Consider the following 24,023-nt stretch of genomic DNA (forward strand, 5'->3'; position numbering starts at 1 on the left):
AGTGGGGAAGAGTGCAGCAGGGAACACCATTCTGGGCCGAGAGATGTTTGAATCTGGGGTCAGTTTCAGGTCTCTGACCCTGAAGAGTGAGAGCAGAAAAGTAGAGGTGTGTGGGAGGAGAGTGATGGTGGTGGACACTCCAGGTCTGTTCAACAATGACCTCTCTGAAGAGAAAACCCAAGGAGAAATGGAGAGGGCTTTGTCTCTCTCTAAACCAGGTCCCCATGCCTTCCTACTGGTCATTCAGCTGGGACGCTTCACAGAGCAAGAGAAGAGAGTGATGGAGACACTGGAGAAGATGTTAAGTCCCTCTGTCAGTGAATATACCATAGTGCTCTTTAGTTATGGAGACAGACTGGAAAACACTTCCTTAGATGAGTTTATTAGAGAAGACCAAAACCTGAAGAAACTGGTTCAGAAATGTGGAGGGCGTTTCCATGTGTTCAACAATAATAACACAGGCAATACCAATCAGGTCAGGGAGCTTTTAGACAAAGTAGCGCACTTAATAAGACAGAGTACTGAACCATATTATGTGAAAGACATCAAAAGGAAATTCTGGATAACATCAAAACGATTATCCATTTTGGCGATGGTAATGTTACTTGTGGGTTGGTGGGCAGTGTTGGCGAGTAGGAAGTGAGCTGTGGATGAAACAATTAGCGCAAGATCAATGAACCTGGAAGGGTGAAAGTGAGTTAGGAGGGACACTTTAAGACACAGTGCAGGCAGCAGGCATGATGATGGGGAAGGAATTCCTGTTTGTGACAGGATCAGCAGCTGTTATTAATTCAACTAATTAGAAGACAACAGAACAATGACATGAACATCTCTCACTTCTAGTTTGGATTTGACTGATTTCTTATCAGGATGTTTATCAACCCATCAGATCTAGTTAACTGTGAAGATTGTTTTTAAAAGGCTAAATAATTACTCATTAAATTACTACTTTTAATGTCAGTGTGAACACTTCCCATTTCAGTCCTTAAAGGATTCATTTTATATACAGCCTTTAGTTAGTTTCATTCCATTAGAAGTTTCATTCCATCAGCCATTAGGCTGCTGAACAGTGAATGTCCATGTAAATGGACAAAAAAGTATATTGTATGCCTTGTGTTTGGAATAAAAGCTGTCTTGTTTCATATTAAAGTGAATAATTTTTAATTTGGTACTGAAATCTACTGCCCCTTGTTTATACCACCAAAAAAAAGTTTAATGGTGCCAAATCGATATAGAGTTGCATTGCAGCTCTAACAATGCATGGGTCGAATTACAGTATGCTTAAAAACTCCTAAATGTACAATGGCAAACCATGGATGATAATGGATGGAGGGGTCAGACAGTAGGTAAGATGTAAGACATGGGCTAAGAGCAGGGCAGCAACCTGAGGACAATAGATGTGTAAGTAATCCTAATACCTTTTCATGGACTGTATTTGAACACTGTCTTCTATTAGGGCGTGAACTTGTATGGTCAGGGGTGATAGGAGGGACAGGAGGGGTGATAGGAGAGACAGGAGGGGTGATAGGAGAGACAGGAGGGGTGATAGGAGAGACAGGAGGGGTGATAGGAGAGACAGGAGGGGTGATAGGAGAGACAGGAGGGGTGATAGGAGAGACGGGAGGGGTGATAGGAGAGACAGGAGGGGTGATAGGAGAGACAGGAGGGGTGATAGGAGGGACAGGAGGGGTGATAGGAGAGACAGGAGGGGTGATAGGAGAGACAGGAGGGGTGATAGGAGAGACGGGAGTGGTGATAGGAGAGACGGGAGGGGTGATAGGAGAGACAGGAGGGGTGATAGGAGAGACAGGAGGGGTGATAGGAGAGATGGGAGGGGTGATAGGAGAAACAGGAGGGGTGATAGGAGAGACAGGAAGGGTGATAGGAGAGACGGGAGGGGTGATGGGAGAGACGGGAGGGGTGATAGGAGAGACGGGAGGGGTGATAGGAGAGACGGGAGGGGTGATAGGAGGGACAGGAGGGGTGATAGGAGAGACAGGAGGGATTTGTGAGACAATAACAAGGATGGGAGAGTTGAGAGGAGGGGAAAGTGAGGAAGGTGATACACTTCATAATATCCAAAACTTGTTTCCTGCTTGTAGAAGGACGCGTTTACAGGAATGTTATCTCTAACTACAGTGAGGGAAAAAAGTATTTGATCCCCTGCTGATTTTGTACGTTTGCCCACTGACAAAGACATGATCAGTCTATAATTTTAATGGTAGGTTTATTTGAACAGTGAGAGACAGAATAACAACAACAAAAAAATCCATAAAAATGCATTTAAAAAATGTTATGAATTGATTTGCATTTTAATGAGGGAAAAAAGCATTTGACCCCTCTGCAAAACATGACTTACTACTTGGTGGCAAAACCCTTGTTGGCAATCACAGAGGTCAGATGTTTCTTGTAGTTGGCCACCAGGTTTGCACACATCTCAGGAGGGATTTTGTTCCACTCCTCTTTGCAGATCTTCTCCAAGTCATCAAGGTTTCGAGGCTGACGTTTGGCAACTCGAACCTTCACGTCCCTCCACAGATTTTCTTTGGGATTAAGGTCTGGAGACTGGCTAGGCCACTCCAGGACCTTAATGTGCTTCTTCTTGAGCCACTCCTTTGATGCCTTGGCCGTGTGTTTTGGGTCATTGTCATGCTGGAATACCCATCCACAACCCATTTTCAATGCCCTGGCTGAGGGAAGGAGGTTCTCACCCAAGATTTGACGGTACATGGCCCCATCCATCATCCCTTTGATGAGGTGAAGTTGTCCTGTCCCTTAGCAGAAAAACACCCCCAAAGCATAATGTTTCCACCTCCATGTTTGACGGTGGGGATGGTGTTCTTGGGGTCATAGGCAGCATTTCTCCTCTTCCAAACACGGCAAGTTGAATTGATGCCAAAGAGCTTGATTTTGGTCTCATCTGACCACAACACTTTCACCAAGTTCTCCTCTGAATCATTCAGATGTTCATTGGCAAACTTCAGACGGGCCAGTATATGTGCTTTCTTGACAGGGGGACCTTGCGGGCGCTGCAGGATTTCAGTCCTTCACGACGTAGTGTGTTACCAATTGTTTTCTTGGTGACTATGGTCCCAGCTGCCTTGAGATCATTGACAAGATCCTCCCGTGTAGTTCTGGGCTGATTCCTCACCGTTCTCATGATCATTGCAACTCCACGGGGTGAGATCTTGCATGGAGCCCCAGGTCGAGGGAGATTGACAGTCCTTTTGTGTCTCTTCCATTTGCAAATAATCGCACCAACTGTTGTCACCGTCTCACCAAGCTGCTTAGCGATGGTCTTTTAGCCCATTCCAGCCTTGTGTAGGTCTGCCCACACATTTTCTATAGGATTGAGGTCAGGGCTTTGTGATGTCCACTCCGATACCTTGACTTTGTTGTCCTTAAGCCATTTTGCCACAACTTTAGAAGTATGCTTGGGGTCATTTTCCATTTGGAAGACCCATTTCCGACCAAGCTTTAACTTCCTGACTGATGTCTTGAGATGTTGCTTCAATATATCCACATAATTTTCCTTCCTCATGATGGCATCTATTTTGTGAAGTGCACCAGTCCCTCCTGCAGCAAAACAACCCCAACACATGATGCTGCTACCCCCGTGCTTCACGGTTGGGATGGTGTTCTTCGGCTTAAAAGCGTACCCCTTTTTCCTCAAAACATAACGATGGTCATTATGGCCAAACAGTTCTATTTTTGTTTCATCAGACCAGAGGACATTTCTCCAAAAAGTATGATCTTTGTCCCCATGTGCAGTTGCAAACTGTAGTCTGGCTTTTTTATGACGGTTTTGGAGCAGTGGCTTCTTCCTTGCTTAGCGGCCTTTCAGGTTATATCGATATAGGACTCGTTTTACTGTGGATATAGATACTTTTGTACCTGTTTCCTCCAGCATCTTCACAAGGTCCTTTGCTGTTGTTCTGGGATTGATTTGCACTTTTCGCACCAAAGTACGTTCATCTCTAGGAGACAGAATGACGGCTGCCTGGTCCCATGGTGTTTATACTTGCGTACTATTGTTTGTACAGATGAACGTGGTACCTTCAGGTGTTTGGAAATTGCTCCCAAGGATGAACCAGACTTGTGGAGGTCTATAATTTTTTTCTGAGGTCCTCGCTGATTTCTTTTGATTTTCCCATGATGTCAAGCAAAGAGGCACTGAGTTTGAAGGTAGGCCTTGAAATACATCCACAGATACACCTCCAATTGACTCAAATGATGTCACGCCCTGGCTCTGGGGACACTTGTATGTTGAGCCAGGGTGTGCGTTTCATTTGTTTATCTAGGTGTTTCATTTCTATGTTGGCCAGTGTTGGTTCTCAATCAGAGGCAATGAGTGTCAGCTGTGGCTGGTTGTCTCTGATTGGGAACCACATTTAAACAGGCTGTTTTCCCACAGTAGTTGTGGGATCTTGTTTCTAGTTGGTCTGTGTTAGACCGTGAACTGTCACGTTATCGTTTTGTTTATTTTGTCAATATATCGCTAAAATAAAGAGTATGTTTGCCTGCAACGCTGCACCTTGGTCCTCCTCTGTTCCCGACGATCGTGACAGAAGATCCCACCAAGACTGGACCAAGCAGCAAGTCCAGGAGCCATCGCCTGAGAGATCTCTAGCGGATCTCCTTCGCCTCCTCGACTGGGTCAAGCCATGTGAGGAAGAGAGGGGCTTGACGTGGAAGCAGAAGGGCGAAAGGCTGGCAAAAAGTATGGAGACCTGGTCCACGGGTAGGAGTGAAGCCCATACAATTTTTGGGGGGGGGGCTAACGCCGTGGACGACAGGGCAGCAGGAGACCACGACAGAGCAGCCCAGCGGGTTGGCAGAGGAGGCCGCCAGGTTACGGGGGCCACTGGTCGAAGAGGGGAAGGAAGGTGTAGAGGCACGGCGAGAGGTACTGGGGTGTGTTACCAGTCCGGTCCGGCCCGTTCCTGATCCCTGCATAGGGCCAGTGGTGTGTGTCCCCAGTACGGTCCGGCCTGTTCCTGTTCCTCGCACCGAGCCTGTGGTGCGCGTCGCCAGCCCGGCCCGGCCTGTTCCTACTCCCCGCACCGAGCCTATGGTGCGCGTCGCCAGCCCGGCCCGGCCTGTTCCTGCTCCCCGCACCGAGCCTATGGTGCGCGTCAACAGCCCGGTCCGGCCCGCACCTGCTTCCCACACCAAGCCAGTGGTGTGCGTCGTCAGTCCGGCACGGCCCGTGCCTGTTCCCCACACCAAGCCAGTGGTGTGCGTCGCCAGCCCGGTCCGGTCCGCTCCTGCTCCCCACACCAAACCAGTGGTGTGCGTCGTCAGTCCGGCACGGCGCGTGCCTGTTCCCCACACCAAGCCAGTGGTGTGTGTCGCCAGTCCGGTCAGGCCCGCTCCTGCTCCCCGCACCAAGCCTATGGTACGCGTCGTCAGTCCGGCACGGCCCGTGCCTGTTCCACCGGTGCCTGGTCCGGCACCGGTCAGCTGCTTCACGCCGGAGCTAGAGCAATCCGCTCCACCAGTTTGCAGTCCAGCTCCGGTCAGCGGGGCCAGACCGGACCAGGGGTACTTTGGGAGTGGGGATCAGGCCCGGAGCCGGATCCGCCGCCAAGGCGGAGTGCCCACCCGGTCCCTCCCCTGTGGTATTTAGTTGATGCGGTCGGAGTCCGCGCCTTTAGGGGGGGGGGTACTGTCACGCCCTGGCTCTGGGGACACTTGTATGGTGAGCCAGGGTGTGCGTTTCATTTGTTCATCTAGGTGTTTCATTTCTATGTTGGCCAGTGTGGTTCTCAATCAGAGGCAACGAGTGTCAGCTGTGGCTGGTTGTCTCTGATTGGGAACCACATTTAAACAGGCTGTTTTCCCACAGTAGTTGTGGGATCTTGTTTCTAGTTGGTCTGTGTTAGACCGTGAACTGTCACGTTATCATTTTGTTTATTTTGTCAATATATCGCTAAATAAAGAGTATGTTTGCCTGCAACGCTGCGCCTTGGTCCTCCTCTGTTCCCGACGAGCATGACAAATGATGTCAATTAGCCCATCAGAAGCTTCTAAAGCCATGACATCATTTTCTGGAAATTTTCCAAGCTGTTTAAAGGCACTGTCAGCTTAGTATATGTAAACTTCTGGCCCACTGGAATTGTGATACAGTGAATTATAAGTGAAATAATCTGTCTGTAAACAATTGTTGGAAAAATTACTTGTGTCATGCACAAAGTAGATGCCCTAACTGACTTGCCAAAACTATAGTTTGTTAACAAGAAATATGTGGAGTGGTTGAAAAACGAGTTTTAATGACTCCAACCTAAGTGTATGTAAACTTCCGATTTCATCTGTATGTACATAAATTATTTCAGCAGATATCGTGCGTTTTTTTGTGGCTTAATTCGTGAGAAATGACCAGTGGTGGAAAAAGTACCCAATTGTCATACTTGAAAAGTAAAAGTCACCCAGTAACATTCTACTTGAGTAAAAGTCTTAAAGTATTTGGTTGAAAATATACTTAAGTATCAAAAGTAAATGTAATTACTAAAATATACTTAAGAATCAAAAGTAATAGTTAAAGTATAAATCATTTCAAACTCCTTATATTAAGCAAACCAGACAGCACAATTTTCTTGTTTTTTTTAATTTACGGATAGCCAGAGGCACATTCCAACATTCAGACATCATTTTAAACAAAGCATATGTGTTTAGTGAGTCCGCCAGATCAGAGGCAGTAGAGATGACCAGGGATGTTCTGTTAATAAGTGTGTGAATTGGACCATTTTCCTGTCCTGCTGTCACGCCCTGGCTCTGGGGACTCTTAAATGTTGAGCCAGGGTGTGGATTTTCTATGTTTAGTTTTCATGGGTTTTGTTCTAGTTCGTCTATATCTATGTTGGCCAGGGTGGTTCCCAATCAGAGACGGCTGTAGCTCGTTGTCTCTGATTGGGGACCATACTTAGGCGGCCTTTTGGCACTTTTGTTTTGTGGGATCTTGTTCCAAAAGGTTTGTGTTATTTAACCTAGGACTTCACGTATCGTTTGTTGTTTTTTGTTCGTGTTGTGTACACTTAATAAAAGTATGTACGCCTATCATGCTGCGCCTTGGAACACCTCTTGTAATGATCGTGACACCTGCAAAGCATTCAAAATGTAACGAGTACTTTTGGGTGTCAAGGAAAATGTATGGATTAAAAAGTACAATATTTTCTTAAGGAATGTAGTGAAGTAAAAGTAAAAGTAGTCAAAGATATAAATAGTGAAGTAAAGTACAGATACCCCAAAAAACAACTTAAGCAGTACTTTTTATGGAATTTTTACCTTAGTACTTTACACCACCAGAAAATACAGACATTTAACCAGTAGGCTACACACAAGCCTTTGCAACAACCATAAATGCAATAGCCTATATTTCTTTTTTTTTCTTCATTGTGGCTAGTAGAAAGTTATGAATATACAGAACAGTTGTATTTTAAAAAATCCCGTTAAAACATTTAGTTGTATGTGTAACACTCTGGCTCCGGGACTTTTGTATTTGAGCCAGGGTGTATTGTGTTTTGTTGGGTTTTGGGTGATTTTCTATGTTTGCATTTCTGTCACGTTTATTTCTAGGTTTGGTCATTGACTCCCAATCGGAGGTAACGAGTGTCAGCTGTCGGCTCGTTATCTCTGATTGGGAGCCATATTTATACTGCATGTTTTCCTGTGGGCATTGTGGGTTATTGTTTCAGTCAGGTTGACTGTGGACTTCACTAGTCGTGTTTCTTGTTTTTTGTGCTTTAACTAAATAAAGTACCATGTTCGTTTCACACGCTGCGCCTTGGTCTCCTTCACTCCTCGACGACCGTGACAGAATAACCCACCAAAGAAAGACCAAGCAGCGTGTCCAGGAGCAGAGAGACTGGACATGGGAGGAGGCACCGGGCAAGGAGATGGAGAGGCTGGCGATGGCCCAGGTGGGCACATCGTGGTCCTGGGAGGACATGCTCGGAGGCAAGGGACCTTGGGGAAGGATCAAGGCCCTGGCGAGAGAGGAGCAACGGCGGCAGCAGGGCCATCGTCGGAGGGTCGTGTGTCAACCCCAGAAAATTTTTAGGGGGGGGCACACGGCATGGACGACAGGGCTGACGGAGGAGAAAAGGGGGAGTATCCAGGAGGCCACCAGGCCAGGGGTACACCGCCCTGTACGTCCTGTGCTGATGCCTCACACAGAGTGTGTGAGGGTAGGCATTCAGCCAGGACGGGTGGTGTCCGCTGTTCGCTCCAGGCCTCCTATCCGTCTCCACAGCCCGGTCCGGCCTGTTCCTGCCACCCGCACCAGGTCTACGGTGTGCGTCGCCAGCCCGGTCCGGCCTGTTCCTGCCACCCGCACCAAGTCTACGGTGCGCGTCGCCAGCCCGGTCCGGCCTGTTCCTGCCACCCGCACCAAGACTACGGTGCGCGTCGCCAGCCCGACCCGGCCTGTTCCTGCCACCCGCACCAAGACTACGGTGCGCGTCGCCAGCCCGACCCGGCCTGTTCCTGCCACCCGCACCAAGACTACGGTGCGCGTCGCCAGCCCGGTCCGGCCTGTTCCGGCCACCCGCACTAAGTCTACGGTGCGCCTCAGACGGCCAGAGTCTGCCGTCTGCCCAACGGGGCCTGAACTGCCCGTCTGCCTAAAGCCTGCAAAGCCGCCCGTCTGCCATGAGCCATCAGAGCCGTCCGCCAGACCAGAGCCGCTAGAGCCTTCCGCCAGACAGGATCAGCCAGAGCCTTCCGCCAGACAGGATCAGCCAGAGCCTTCTGCCAGACAGGATCAGCCAGAGCCTTCTGCCAGACAGGATCAGCCAGAGCCTTCCGCCAGACAGGATCAGCCAGAGCCTTCCGCCAGCCATGAGCAGCCAGATCCGTCGGCCAGCCATGAGCAGCCAGATCCGTCGGCCAGCCATGAGCAGCCAGATCCGTCGGCCAGCCATGAGCAGCCAGATCCGTCGGCCAGCCATGAGCAGCCAGATCCGTCAGCCAGCCATGAGCAGCCAGATCCGTCAGCCAGCCATGAGCAGCCAGATCCTTCAGCCTGCCATGAGCCGTCCAGCCAGGATCCGCCAGAGCCAGCCAGCCAGGATCCGCCCCTTAGTCAGGTACTGTCCCTTAGTCCGGTGCCGCCCCTTAATCCAGTGGGGTTTAATTGGGGGGTGGTCATGTGGAGGAGGCTAGGGAAGCGGGTGGTGACTAAGGTGGGGTGGGGACCACGACCAGGGCCAGAACCGCCACCGTGGACAGACGCCCACCCAGACCCTCCCCGAGACTGTATGCTGGTGCGCCCGGAGTGCGCACCTTTAGGGGGGGGGTACTGTAACACTCTGGCTCCGGGACTTTTGTATTTGAGCCAGGGTGTATTGTGTTTTGTTGGGTTTTGGGTGATTTTCTATGTTTGCATTTCTGTCACGTTTATTTCTAGGTTTGGTCATTGACTCCCAATCGGAGGTAACGAGTGTCAGCTGTCGGCTCGTTATCTCTGATTGGGAGCCATATTTATACTGCATGTTTTCCTGTGGGCATTGTGGGTTATTGTTTCCGTTTTCAGTCAGGTTGACTGTGGACTTCACTAGTCGTGTTTCTTGTTTTTTGTGCTTTAACTAAATAAAGTACCATGTTCGTTTCACACGCTGCGCCTTGGTCTCCTTCACTCCTCGACGACCGTGACAGTATGCCAATATGAACTGTTTGGGATTTTTCTGAACAGACTTCTGAACAGAATTCGTGAGAAAAAAACAACAAAATCTGTGCGACTTAATTTGTGGGAATTATTATTTTATTAATGCCAATGCTGTTTTCTATGCTTGATTTCGCTTAATAATTCGGGATACTGGTGCACTTGTAGTCAGAAACGCAGTTTTTTCGTGTTGGCAACAGTACACGATTTTCTTCATAATGCATTTAAGTTAAACAGGTTCATGTAAAATAATGAATTATGTTGGCTTACACTTTGGCTCTTTCAAGGCCTGTTCATTATGATTATTACGGTCGTGTCATTCATGTTATATACTTAGGCTATTGTAACGTTCAAGTGCTTATGAAGTCGGAACAATTCTGAAACCAATGAGATTGGCAACAACGTTTTCTCAGTTTCCCACTTGTAATTACTACTTGGAGGGTCATTCAAGGGAAACTTCCCAGTCAGAAATAGGATATCCGATAGAACCTGACCGCGGCATTAGTATGTGTGATCGACAACAGTAGGTTCTGGGTCCCTGCGTGTCCAGCCCCCATACCCATTCCCGACCACTGTGGAGTGAGTGTCAGTAGCCCACTATGTGTCTAGAATTGTTCCACTGCACCAGGGAACAGTGAGGGATGAAAGATACCTTCACTGAGGATACAACTTCACATTTCTCAAGTCATTCCATGTTTGCTTCATGCACTATATCATCCTGTAAAATAAAGTTAATGTTGTACATGCTCTCTGTTTTCTTTATCTTTGCATTTGTAAATGTTTCATTACATAAAAATGTTAAGTTGACTTGATGAAAGTTAAGTTATATCTCTTTTGGTTTTGTTGGTCATACTTGCTGTAGTCTGATCTTTTTGTGCCAGACTACGATCTATAATTAGCTAACTAGTTAATTTATATCAAAATCATACATTTGACTAGCTAGCTGATTTGGAGTTGATAACAAGCAAGCTACAGTTATTAGCTGGCTGGCTTTCTATGGGCGGAACAATGCAAGCTAACGTTAGTTGCTACTTGCTAGCCACAAAATCGTAACGTTTAACAGGTTGCAGTTGTCCAATATGTCACTCGTTTTAGTATAGAAGAGTTGTTATAATGTTTTGGAAATGTGTGTGATGATTTATGCGCCTTTTTCGTGATGTTAGCAGCAAACGATGTCGGAACTCCGAAGGTATGTGCTAGCTAGCTACTCTGTGTGGGTTTGTTTATCACGGAAGGATTGGATGGAAACGGACTGGTTGGATGGTAACGGAATGGCTGGGGCACTCCTACGTAAAACAATAGATCATGATTCATTCAATTTGAAATGGGAAACAGGTACAAAAGTATCTATATCCACAGTAAAACTAGTCATATATCTTCATAACCTGAAAGGCCGCTCAGCAAGGAAGAAGCCACTGCTCCAAAACCGCCATAAAAAAGCCAGACTACGGTTTGCAACTCCACATGGGGACAAAGATCGTACTTTTTGGAGAAATGTCCTCTGGTCTGATGAAACAAAAATTGAACTGTTTTGCCATAATGACCATCGTTATGTTTGGAGGAAAAAGGGGGACGCTTTCCAGCCGAAGAACACCATCCCAACCGTGAAGCACGGGGGTGGCAGCATCATGCTGTGGGGTTGCTTTGCTGCAGGAGGGACTGGTGCACTTCACATAATAGATGGCATCATGAGGAAGGAAAATTATGTGGATATATTGAAGCAACATCTCAAGACAACAGTCAGGAAGTTAAAGCTTGGTCGCAAATGGGTCTTCCAAATGGACAATGACCCCAAGCATACTTCCAAAGTTGTGGCAAAATGGCTTAAAGACAACAAAGTCAAGGTATTGGAGTGGCCATCACAAAGCCCTGACCTCAAAATGTGTGGGCAGAACTGAAAAAGCGTGTGCGAGCAAGGAGGCCTACAAACCTGACTCAGTTACACCAGCTTAAGGAGGAGGACCAATGCGCAGCGTTGAATGCGTACATATTATTTATTAAACAGATCACCCGATCAAAACAACGAACGAAACGTGAAGTCCTTCGATACACACAAACCAAAAGGAACAAGAAACCACAACCACAAAGTGAAAACAGACAGTTTAAATATGGCTCCCAATCAGAGACAACCAGAAAACAGCTGACACTCGTTGCCTCTGATTGGGAGCCATATTTAAACTGTCTGTTTTCACTTTGTGGTTGTGGTTTCTTGTTCCTTTTGGTTTGTGTGTATCGAAGGAATTCACGTTTCGTTCGTTGTTTTGATCGGGTGATCTGTTTAATAAATAATATGTACGCATTCAACGCTGCGCATTGGTCCTCCTCCTTAAGCGAACGTGACAGAAGAAACCACCAAAAATGGACCAAGCAGCGTGAAGAGGAGAGAGGAAGGACCTGGGATCAGGGGAGTAGGAGTTTCGGCTGGGCCACGCTAAGTGAAGAGGAGAGAGGCTGGTCTATGAAGCAATGGATCGAGAGTCTGGCGAGAGCTGGGGAGGAGAGAACCCCAGAAAATGTTTAGGGGGGGGGCTCACGACGTGGACGACGGGGTAGCCGGAGGCCGCGATGGAGCGGTCCAGCGGGTGTGCAGAGGAGGCCGCCAGGTTAAGGGGGCCACTGGTCACAGAGGAGAGGGAAAGTGTGGAGGCACGGCGAGAGGTACTGGGGTGTATTACCAGTCCGGTCCGGCCCGTTCCTGATCCCTGCATAGGGCCAGTGGCGTGTGTCCCCAGTACGGTTCGGCCTGTTCCTGCCTCTCGCACCGAGCCTGTGGTGCGCGTCGTCAGCCCTGTCCGGCCCGTTCCTGCTCTCCGTACCAAGTCTGTGGTGCGCGTCGCCAGCCCAGTCCGGCCCATCCAAGCTTCCCGCACCAAGCCAGTGGTGTGCGTCGTCAGTCCGGCACGGCCCGTTCCTGCTCTCCGCACCAAGTCTGTGGTGCGCGTCGCCAGCCCAGTCCGGCCCATCCAAGCTTCCCGCACCAAGCCAGTGGTGTGCGTCGTCAGTCCGGCACGGCCCGAGCCTGCTCTCCGCACCAAGTCTATGGTGCGTTGCGTCAGCCCTGTCCGGCCCGTTCCTGCTCTCCGCACCAAGTCTGTGTTGCGCGTCACCAGCCCAGTCCGGCCCATCCAAGCTCCCCGCACCAGGTCAGTGGTGCGCGTCGTCAGCCCGGTCCGGCTCATTCCTGCTCCCCGCACCAAGTCAGGGGTGCGCTTCGTCAGCCCGGTCCGGCCCGTTCCTCCTCCACGCATCAAGCCAGGGTTGTGCGTCGTCAGTCCAGCACAACCCGTGCCTGGGTCAAGCCCGGAGCCGGAACCGCCACCGAGGAAGTATGCCCACCCAGCCCTCCCCTGTTTTGCTATTTTTGAGGCGCGGTCGCAGTCCGCGCCTTTAGGGGGGGGTACTGTCACGCTCTGGCTCCGGGACTCTGTATGTTGAGCCAGGATGTGTTCGTTCTGTGTGGGTTGTTTCTATGTTGGGTTTTCTAGGTTGTTGTTTTCTGTGTTGGCCTAAGTGACTCCCAATCAGAGGCAATGAGTGTCAGCTATTTGCTGGTTGTCTCTGATTGCGAGCCATATTTAACTGTCTGTGTTTCACTTTGGGTTTGTGGGTTTTTGTTCCGTGTCGGTATTTTTTTACCGTGGACTTCACGAGTCGTGTTTTGTTTGGTATACTTTAACTATTAAAGTCATGTTTGTTTCACACGCTGCGCCTTGGTCTACTCACTCCTACGACGATCGTGACAACCCAGTCCTCTCTCACCTCATCTCTATAGTTGTCTAGTGAATACCACCCAGTCCTCTCTCTCACCTCATCTCTATGGTTGTCTAGTGAATACCACCCAGTCCTCTCTCTAACCTCATCTCTATGGTTGTCTAGTGAATACCACCCAGTCCTCTCTCTCACCTCATCTCTATAGTTGTCTAGTGAATACCACCCAGTCCTCTCTCTCACCTCATCTCTATGGTTGTCTAGTAAATACCACCCAGGCCTCTCTCACCTCATCTCTATGGTTGTCTAGTGAATACTACCCAGGCCTCTCTCACCTCATCTCTATGGTTGTCTAGTGAATACCACCCAGGCCTCTCTCACCTCATCTCTATGGTTGTCTATTGAATACCACCCAGTCCTCTCTCACCTCATCTCCATGGTTGTCTAGTGAATATCACCCAGTCCTCTCTCTCACCTCATCTCTATGGTTGTCTAGTGAATATCACCCAGTCCTCTCTCTCTCTCACCTCATCTCTATGGTTGTCTATTGAATACCACCCAGTCCTCTCTCACCTCATCTCCATGGTTGTCTAGTGAATACCACCCAGTCCTCTCTCTCACCTCATCTCTATGGTTGTCTAGTGAATACCACCCAGTCCTCTCTCTCACCTCATCTCTATGGTTGTCCAGTGAATACCACCCAGTCCTCTCTCTCAACTCATCTCTATGATTGTCTAGTGAATACCACCCAGTCCTCTCTCTCACCTCATCTCTGTGGTTGTCTAGTGAATACCACCCAGTCCTCTTTCTCACCTCATCTCTATGGTTGTTTAGTGAATACCACCCAGTCCTCTCTCTCACCTCATCTCTATGGTTGTTTCTAGTGAATACCACCCAGTCCTCTCTCTCACCTCATCTCTATGGTTGTTTCTAGTGAATATCACCCAGTCCTCTCTCTCACCTCATCTCTATGGTTGTCTGAAGTGGTGTTGCTCTCTGTCTCCCTCTACAGGTGCAGCACAGGATCACAGGCCAGGTGATGGCCCTGAAGATGAACACTCTGGCCAGCAACAAGGCTAACATGCTCAGGGAGGTGCAGCTCATGAACCGGCTGTGCCACCCCAATATACTGGGGTATGACTAGACAGAAAGACACACACACACACACACACACAGACATTGCATGTACAGTACATGTGTACAATGTACAACACATTCATGTACACACTTGCCTATGTGCGGTGCATATTGCACAACCACCATTTCACCATCACTCAGACCCATTGGTAGTAGCACTGTGTTGTTGTCACAGATGGAACGGGTTAGTTATTAGAATCTCTGTTGTTGTTGTGTCTGTAGTAGTCTACCTTTGCTGTGGGTAGAACTTAAACCAACGCTCAACAGCACCACCCCAAGGGAAAACACTAGTATTTATTTTTGTTTTACTGCTAAATCTGGAAATAAAGACAAAACTAAAACTAGCTAGTAAACTGCTGCAACCATTATCAGATAGAGGACAGACACACACAAACTTTCTTCGATGTTTAAGACATTGCATTGTTGTTTTTAGCAGTATATATGATGTATTTAGGATGTTTTCAGTGTATTTTCAACCCTCTCTCTGCTCAGGTTCCTGGGAGTGTGTGTGCATGAGGGCCAGCTCCATGCTCTAACTGAGGTGAGCTCATCCAGATTCTGTCTCTCTGGGGGGAATCCTTACGTTTTATCTTCCAGAGACAATAGTGTCCATGGTAACAGAATTGGCTGCATGCATGGGCCATAGCAAGTAAGAAGAGACGGGTTGCATTCCATTTCAATTAAATTCTGCAAATGCCTGCAAAGAACATAGGCTAAGGCCTCTACAGAATATTAGGTCCTTACAATGCCTATGGAAATGTTTAACATCTCAGGAACCACATCAATTTAGTGTAGGGTTAATGAAAATGTAATATGTGCAGGCAGGCATGCACAGAATCTGTGTGTCTGGAATGGACTCAATCTCATGAACTGTGTGAGGTGATTGACACGTGTGTGTGCTGTTGTCATGGTTACCCACAGTACATCAATGGGGGTAACCTGGAGCAGCTGCTGGACAGTGACAGGTATCTGTCGTGGTCGGTGAGGATGGGCCTGTCTCAGGACATCGCCTGCGGGCTGCAGTACCTCCACAGCAAGGGCATCTTCCACAGAGACCTCACCTCCAAGGTAGGATATAGTAGGATACAGGGTACCAGACAGACAGACACACAGTAACACATCCCTTCACTTTTTTGGATTAATTGTTCGTTTCATCTCCCACTGACTCTCACATACACTCATATGCCCTCTCTCTCCTCTCTCTCTTTCATAGAACTGTCTGGTGCGCTGTGAGAATGGTGTGTTCACTGCAGTAGTGGGAGACTTTGGTCTGGCAGACAAGATTCCAGACTACAGGTTAGTGCTGTGAGAAAGTCCCCCAGACTACAGGTTAGTGCTGTGAGAAAGTCCCCCAGACTGTAGGTTAGTGCTGTGAGAAAGTCCCCCAGACTACAGGTTAGTACTGTGAGAAAGTTCCCCAGACTACAGGTTTGTGCTGTGAGAAAGTCCCCCACACTACAGGTTTGTGCTGTGAGAAAGTCCCCCAGACTACAGGTTAGTGCTGTGAGAAAGTCCCCCAGACTACAGGTTAGTACTGTGAGAAAGTCCCCCAGACTACAGGTTAGTGCTGTGAGAAAGTCCCCCAGACTACAGGTTAGTGCTGTGAGAAAGTCCCCCAGACTACAGGTTAGTGCTGTGAGAAAGTCCCCCAGACTACAGGTTAGTGCTGTGAGAAAGTCCCCCAGACTACAGGTTAGTGCTGTGAGAAAGTCCCCCAGACTACAGGTTAGTGCTGTGAGAAAGTCCCCCAGACTGTAGGTTAGTACTGTGAGAAAGTCCCCCAGACTACAGGTTTGTACTGTGAGAAAGTCCCCCAGACTACAGGTTAGTACTGTGAGAAAGTCCCCCAGACTACAGTAAGACTATATGACTGGCTCACCATATTCCCACCATGACTGCACATATAACCTAGTCTAGATGAATGCAAGTCAAATACATTGTTGTACATTCTATTCTGTTTTCCTCTCCTGCAGTGACGGGGCTGATAAGCAGCCTCTGGCCGTGGTGGGCTCCCCCTACTGGATGGCCCCGGAGGTGCTGAGAGGGGAGGTCTATGATGAAAAGGTACTAACAGTACTCTACTGTTTCCTGGCTGCTATCTCATGATGTTATAAGAGTCATCTGATCCCAGTGCATGATGAGAGGAAGAAAACACAGTAATACAATGTAATAATACTATGTTATAATGCAATCTGGAAGGACAACTGTTACATTTCCCTTCTGTGTTTTTCTGGTTGTGTCTAGTGGGTCTTGTTAATATGTATGTTGCTAGCAAATGACCAGACTCTTTCAAAGTGTATTATTGTGAATATTTCAAGTGAGATGTTATTTATCAGAGGTGATTGGCTGACTCTGACCTCTGACACCTAGGTGGATGTGTTTGCCTATGGAATCATCCTATGTGAGATCATCGCCCGGATAGAGGCTGATCCAGACTTCCTACCTCGCACTGAGGTACACACACACACACACACAACCCCACAGTGTATAACAGGCACACAGTTAACCAATGTTTTTCCTTCTTAAATTACCCTAAATCAATGCTTTCATACTATCACACAAACTGACAGTGTATGAACAAACCCTTAATCCAACCCTTTCACCACCACTATACAACCCCAGTAAGCCTACTGCAGCCAAACAGCACCATATAACCATGTCTACTGCAGCCAAATAGCACCATATAACCATGTCTACTGCAGCCAAACAGCACCATATAACCATGTCTACTGCAGCCAAACAGCACCATATAACCATGTCTACTGCAGCCAAATAGCACCATATAACCATGTCTACTGCAGCCAAACAGCACCATATAACCATGTCTACTGCAGCCAAATAGCACCATATAACCATGTCTACAGCAGCCAAACAGCACCATATAACCATGTCTACTGCAGCCAAACAGCACCATATAACCATGTCTACTGCAGCCAAACAGCACCATATAACCATGTCTACTGCAGCCAAACAGCACCATATAACCATGTCTACAGCAGCCAAACAGCACCATATAACCATGTCTACTGCAGCCAAATAGCACCATATAACCATGTCTACTGCAGCCAAACAGCACCATATAACCATGTCTACTGCAGCCAAACAGCACCATATAACCATGTCTACTGCAGCCAAACAGCACCATATAACCATGTCTACTGCAGCCAAACAGCACCATATAACCATGTCTACAGCAGCCAAACAGCACCATATAACCATGTCTACTGCAGCCAAACAGCACCATATAACCATGTCTACTGCAGCCAAACAGCACCATATAACCATGTCTACTGCAGCCAAACAGCACCATATAACCATGTCTACTGCAGCCAAACAGCACCATATAACCATGTCTACTGCAGCCAAACAGCACCATATAACCATGTCTACTGCAGCCAAACAGCACCATATAACCATGTCTACTGCAGCCAAACAGCACCATATAACCATGTCTACTGCAGCCAAACAGCACCATATAACCATGTCTACTGCAGCCAAACAGCACCATATAACCATGTCTACTGCAACCAAACAGCACCATATAACCATGTCTACAGCAACCAAACAGCACCATATAACCATGTCTACTGCAGCCAAACAGCACCATATAACCATGTCTACTGCAGCCAAACAGCACCATATAACCATGTCTACTGCAGCCAAACAGCACCATATAACCATGTCTACTGCAGCCAAACAGCACCATATAACCATGTCTACTGCAGCCAAACAGCACCATATAACCATGTCTACTGCAGCCAAACAGCACCATATAACCATGTCTACTGCAGCCAAACAGCACCATATAACCATGTCTACTGTAGCCAAACAGCACCATATAACCATGTCTACTGCAGCCAAACAGCACCATATAACCATGTCTACTGCAGCCAAACAGCACCATATAATCATGTTCGGTGAACTATTCTTTTCCACTTTGACCCAGAAGATAAGTGCCATCCCTTCCCTTACTGCAAGTTATCACATGTAAATGCAGTGAAAGACTTGAATATTTAATCACTGCAGTGCAGGGCAGCAGTCCCATTTGCATGTGAGGTTTAAAGAGGAACTGACAGCATTTTAACTACTTTGCAGATATGAAACAAACAGACAATCATAATATCAGTAAAAAATATCAAATTCCCAGTTTATGCTACAAAACCAACCAGGTTTTAAACGTAGGTTCTATTTTACTCCAAATTCCATGACGTAGACTAAGGCATTGTTGGCAGAATAGATGGATGCAGTTCAATGAATTAATATAATTCACCAATACATTGGTAGTCCAAAAAATATTACTATCAGGTTGTAAATCACAGCTGGCCTAGTACATTGTTTGCTGCCTCCACCCATTCAGGAAGCACTGTTTCGGTTTCAAAGGCTGGGAATTTCACTACAATCACAGACAGTGTCACCAGTAAAGCACCCCCACACCATAAAACCTCCTCCTCCATGCTTTGCGGTGGGAAATACACATGCAGGGATTTTTTTATTTTATTTAACCTTTATTTAAGATCATCCGTTCACCCACACCCCGTCTCACAAAGACACGGCGGTTGGAACCAAAAATCTCCAATTTGGACTCCAGACCAAAGGACACATTTCCACCAGTTTAATGTCCATTGCTCGTGTTTCTTGGCCCAAGCAAGTCTCTTCTTCTTATTGGTGTCCTTTAGTAGTGGTTTCTTTGCAGCAATTTGACCATGAAGGCCTGATTCACACGGTCTCCTCTGAACAGTTGATGTTGAGATGTCTGTTACTTGAACTCTGTGAAGCATTTATTTGGGCTACAATTTCTGAGGCTGGTAACTCTAATGAACTTATCCTCTGCAGCAGAGGTAACTTTGGGTCTTCCTTTCCTGTGGCGGTCCTCATGAGAGCCAGTTTCATCATAGCGCTTGATGGTTTTTGCGACTGCACTTGAAGAAACTTTCAAAGTTCTTGAAATGTTCCATATTGACTGACCTTCATTTCTTAAAGTAATGATGGACTGTTGTTTCTCTCTTGCTTATTTGAGCTGTTCTTGCCATAATATGGACTTGGTCTTTTACCAAATAGGGCTATCTTCTGTATACCACCCCTACCTTGTCAAAACACAACTGATTGACTAAAACGCATTAAGAAGGAAAGAAATTCCACAAATTAACTTTGAAGAAGGCACACCTGTTAATTGAAATGCATTCCAGGTGACTATCTCATGAAGCTGGTTGAGAGAATGCCAAGAGTGTGCAAAGCTGTCATCAAGGCAAATAGTGGCTATTTGAAGAATCTCAAATATATTTTGATTTGTTTGACTTGTTACTAAATGATTCCATATGTGATATTTCATAGGTTTGATGTCTTCACTATTATTCTACAATGTAAAAATAAAGAAAAACCCTTGAATGAGTAGGCGTGTCCAAACTTTTGACTGGTAGTGTATGTAATTCTCAAACATTCTAAGAATTTATGAAAACGTGAAAATGACCATATCCAAGTGCTCGCTTGTCAGAAAATGTAAAGCAAAAAAACAGTGTCATTCTTCCTGGGGGGTGTATATAAATAGATTTTAATAAGACTTCATGTTGCTAAAATGCTGTCAGTTCCCCTTTTGAGTATACCTTTCACAGTGTATGTCTCAATCTAGTGGATACTATGGAGAACTACAACACGTATGTTTTTTAAACCTAGTCAGACAAACTGATTGACAGCTAGTTGGCTACATAAGAAGATGATGATGATGATGATGATCCTCTGTGTGTGCAGGACTTTGGACTAGACGTGGATGCCTTTGAGAACCTGGTCGGTGACTGTCCAGCACCATTCCTCAACCTTGCAGTCCTCTGCTGCAATGTAAGATACAGACTGACAGACTGACATTATAATTGCATGCATCCATGACTCTGTGTACATACTTACTATAAATACATAGATTGACAACCTAAAACGACCATACATTCCAAAAAGTAGGCACTGTTTACACTCTTCCTGCTCCCCTCACTCTGTTTCTCCCTCTTTCTCAGATGAATGCAAAGATACGTCCCTCGTTCTCCGAGATAGTGGTGTTGCTGGAGGGGATGGAGAGAGGAGAGGAGGAGAGGAAGACGGTCATCCCTCTGGGTGATTATCTCTCCTCAGAACCCGCTACCGTCCACATCAGCCCCTACCGACGACGGAGTTCCCCCTGTCGCCCCGGCGACCAGCGGTTGTCACGGAGCCAGTCGGACATGCTTCCCCCAACGACGCCCCCTCTAGGCACCCCGGCACGGGTCAACCCTTTCTCCCTGCGGCAGGACCTGAACGGGGTCCGCATCAAGCTTTACGACACCCCCAGCAAGTCTGTCATCTCCCTGACCTTCACCCTCCCCCAGCAGCCTGACCCCTGCGCATCTCCCCCCCTCAGGGTGAACCTCTTCCTCCGCGGGCCCCCCCGACGCTGCCAGTCCCTCCCCTGCACCCCCAAGCAGGGGCACACCCTCGCCCTCCTCCGGGACCCCGACCTGCAGAGCTTGGGGAAAGAGGAGGAAGAGGAGGTAGAGGAGGTGGAGAATGAAAGGAGGAAGGAGAAGGGAGGGATGGTGGAGGATGAAAGGAGGAGGGAGAAGGGAGGGATGGTGGAGGATGAAAGGAGGAAGGATAAGGGAGGGATGGTGGAGGATGAAAGGAGGAAGGAGAAAGGAGGGATGGTGGAGGATGAAAGGAGGAAGGAAAAGGGAGGGATGGTGGAGGATGTGTCAGATGATTCAGGGCTGCCTCTGGAACTGGGCATGGTGTCTCTAGAAGAGGAAGAGGAGGAAGGTTTTTCTCTGGGGGAGCCTATGGACTGCAGCAGGTCTCCTGACACACTAGAGGGTGATGTCCCTACACCAGGGAGTCTTCTCCTACACCCAGCCTCGTCCTGTTCCTCCCTATTTTTGCAGCCTAACGGCTGGGGTCACCCAGTCTCCAACGCCCCCCCCTCCTTCCCTCCTCTCCCCCGTCTGGACAACAACAACGGCTCGGCGACGGTGGTCGTCGGCCGTCCGACTGGCTGGAGGGCTAGTGGCTACCACGCCGCAATCCCGGGCCCCCCTGCTGGCCCCGCCCCTGAGCAAGATGAGGTCATTTCCTGTCCGGGCTGTTGTCTGATTGGTCTGAGCTTTCCGTCCGTGTGCATGAAGGGGGCGCCGAACCCTCGCCGCATACCGCCCGGGCGACCCTACCGGAACCTCAACGGGGGCGGCACCGGTGAAGCATCAGCTGCCACGGCAACCAAGGGACTGCTTTGTTGCGGGTCGAATGGTCTCGTTCCTCCGACCGCGCCTTGCGTTCCTGGGCTGCCCCTACCGGAGGCACAGACTTAGGGAGGGCTCCCCCTAGTGGGCTGGCTGACCAACAACAACAACACCAGTGACATTACTGAGACTTTGACTGGTACTGTTCAGTGATGCTATTACTATTTATTATTACTATTAGGAACTGGGGAGCTGATGATGATGTTGATCATGAAGATGATTACTACTTCTACCTGAAGTGGATGAACAGCTTGCCTTTGTGTGTGAATGAATTATTTTCTTCTAGTGTGTGTGTGTGTGTGTGTGTGTGTGTGATTGAGGATGTTGTGGGGACACTGGTGGTTGTATTGGGAGTAAAAAGGGAGAAGCATAATGGGAAACCAGAAGTGGGTTATTAATCTGAGGTCTTATATATTGGTTGTTGACCTAGAGACTTTTGATAATTACAGTGTGTCACTGGTTTGTTCACTACTAATGATTTTTCACTGGACTGGGTGGTGCTTGAGATTTGTATTGAATTCAAACAGGTGCTTCTTCTTCCCTCAAACCTCAAAGTTTTATTCCCATAACTCACTAGATCCAGGTTTCCTCTCAGTGTGTGTGTATGTGTGTGTGTGTTTGTGTTTTAACAGCTCGTGTAACTTTGAAACGGCATGAAAAGCAATTATCCTAGCTTATTTACTTACTGTACTGATTATTCCACCCAAAGTTCTGTATGTGTGTGAGTGTGAGAGAGTGAGTGACTCACAAAATAACTAAAGTTCGTCCCCTGATGTCAGTTTTGAAATGTTAATGGTTCTCTGGTCATTTCCCTGTACCTGTGCGTGAGAGATTAGAGAACTGAGTGCAATAATTTAATATAAAGTGAGTTTACTAGTTTCTTTTTTTACACTATTTATAAGAATCACTGCACTCTTGATTCCATAGGCCTGCTGGTTTCTTGACTGTTGAGGCTGACTGTCTGGATCTGAAATGGTACCCTAATACCTATGGGCCCTGGTCAAAAGCAGTGCACTATATAGGAAATAGGATGCCATTTTGTCTGTCGTTCCCAGAGTTTAAGGTGTGTTTGTCTCCCTCTGCTGGCCTGGAGGACCCAGACAGACCAGGCCACTGTGGCTCACATGGCTGTGTCTCAATACTCTTAAATGGCTTCCTTTCCTCATACCCATTCCTTCTAGGAGAAGCTATACATGACCAGACCAGGGAAAACTCCAAACCTTAGTTATAGACCTGAATGTTTTCCTACTCAGGTCACTTGTGGTCCTCTGTAGCTCAGCTGGTAGAGCACGGCGCTTGTAACGCCATGGTAGTGGGTTCGATCCCCGGGACCACCCATACACAAAAAAAATGTATGCACGCATATCTGTAAGTCGCTTTGGATAAAAGCGTCTGCTAAATGGCATATTATTATTATTATTATTATTACTTGGTCAGGAAAAGGTCCCAGCCATATTCATATCGTATCAACTGATATGAGGGGACTTAAAAAGTGTATGACTATATGGCTTTAGCTATTAACCTTGTTAACTAGTTCTAACCAGTTAATCTAGCTAGTGATCTCTAGCAGAGGAGGAGGAAAGATGAACCAGAGTATTGGGACGTAGCCGGTCTCACTGAACTGTGCTGGCCAGAGTCTCTTCATTACTTCACTGTTTAAACAGCATGATTTACAGTCTGGACAAGTGTGTGCATCTATTCAAAGAATTCCATTCTGTTCTGTCCCGTATTGATGATGTCATAATGACAATGGTACGAACACCGACCCATATGTCCATGGAACGACCGAGTCAGGGAGTATAATGCAAGTCATGAACAATCTTTTTTTTAAGGCTGAGAATCTTGTCGATTTAAAACATATTTGATTGATAATACCAGTAAATTAAAGCTGTCTTTAAATCACGTATGGAGCTAACTACTACACCCTTCTGCTGGCTGGGTTGTTGGTTGGTCTGTTGCTAGGTGAAATAATAATTTATTATGGATGTGACTCTGTTCTTATCTAGAAACAACCCTTCCCCCAAGATACTTGTAGAGATCTGAGATGATTTATAGGTTGAATCAATATAGTGATAGCTCCATCTTGCCCTCTGATAGGCTAGGTGGAATTCCACCATATTGCTTAAACCTGTCCACTCCTCTCAGATCTCCACCAGTGACTATAGGAAGGGGCTAGTTAGGGGTTGTTTCTGGACAGGGCCTCTGCTGTTTCTGCTAGAACCCTTCCTCTATATGCAAGGCTCTTCTGATTAGTGTTGTTACTG

The 24,023-nt window shown here is 47.4% G+C and overlaps 2 protein-coding genes across 2 annotated transcripts in view; one reads left to right on the forward strand and one right to left on the reverse strand.

Moving 5' to 3' along the window:
• LOC311110252 (GTPase IMAP family member 9-like) overlaps window positions 1-24,023 on the reverse strand; it is a gene marked incomplete at its 3' end in the record, with an annotated part of 49,388 nt that overhangs the window by 10,867 nt on the left and 14,498 nt on the right. The window lies entirely within an intron of this gene.
• LOC311110188 (dual specificity testis-specific protein kinase 1-like) lies at window positions 44-22,989 on the forward strand (the record flags this gene model as incomplete). The annotated part of the gene is made up of 9 exons (XM_084188740.1): window positions 44-313; window positions 14,382-14,503; window positions 14,999-15,047; window positions 15,428-15,574; window positions 15,720-15,802; window positions 16,480-16,570; window positions 16,877-16,960; window positions 20,252-20,338; window positions 20,509-22,989. 9 exons carry the CDS (start codon window positions 44-46, stop codon window positions 21,826-21,828), a joined length of 2,253 nt encoding a protein of 750 aa, XP_084044866.1. The 3' UTR covers window positions 21,829-22,989.

This window comes from Coregonus lavaretus, assembly GCF_964263955.1.
Source record: "Coregonus lavaretus genome assembly, contig: SUPER_35_unloc_2, whole genome shotgun sequence".
Taxonomy (NCBI): Eukaryota; Metazoa; Chordata; class Actinopteri; order Salmoniformes; family Salmonidae; genus Coregonus; species Coregonus lavaretus.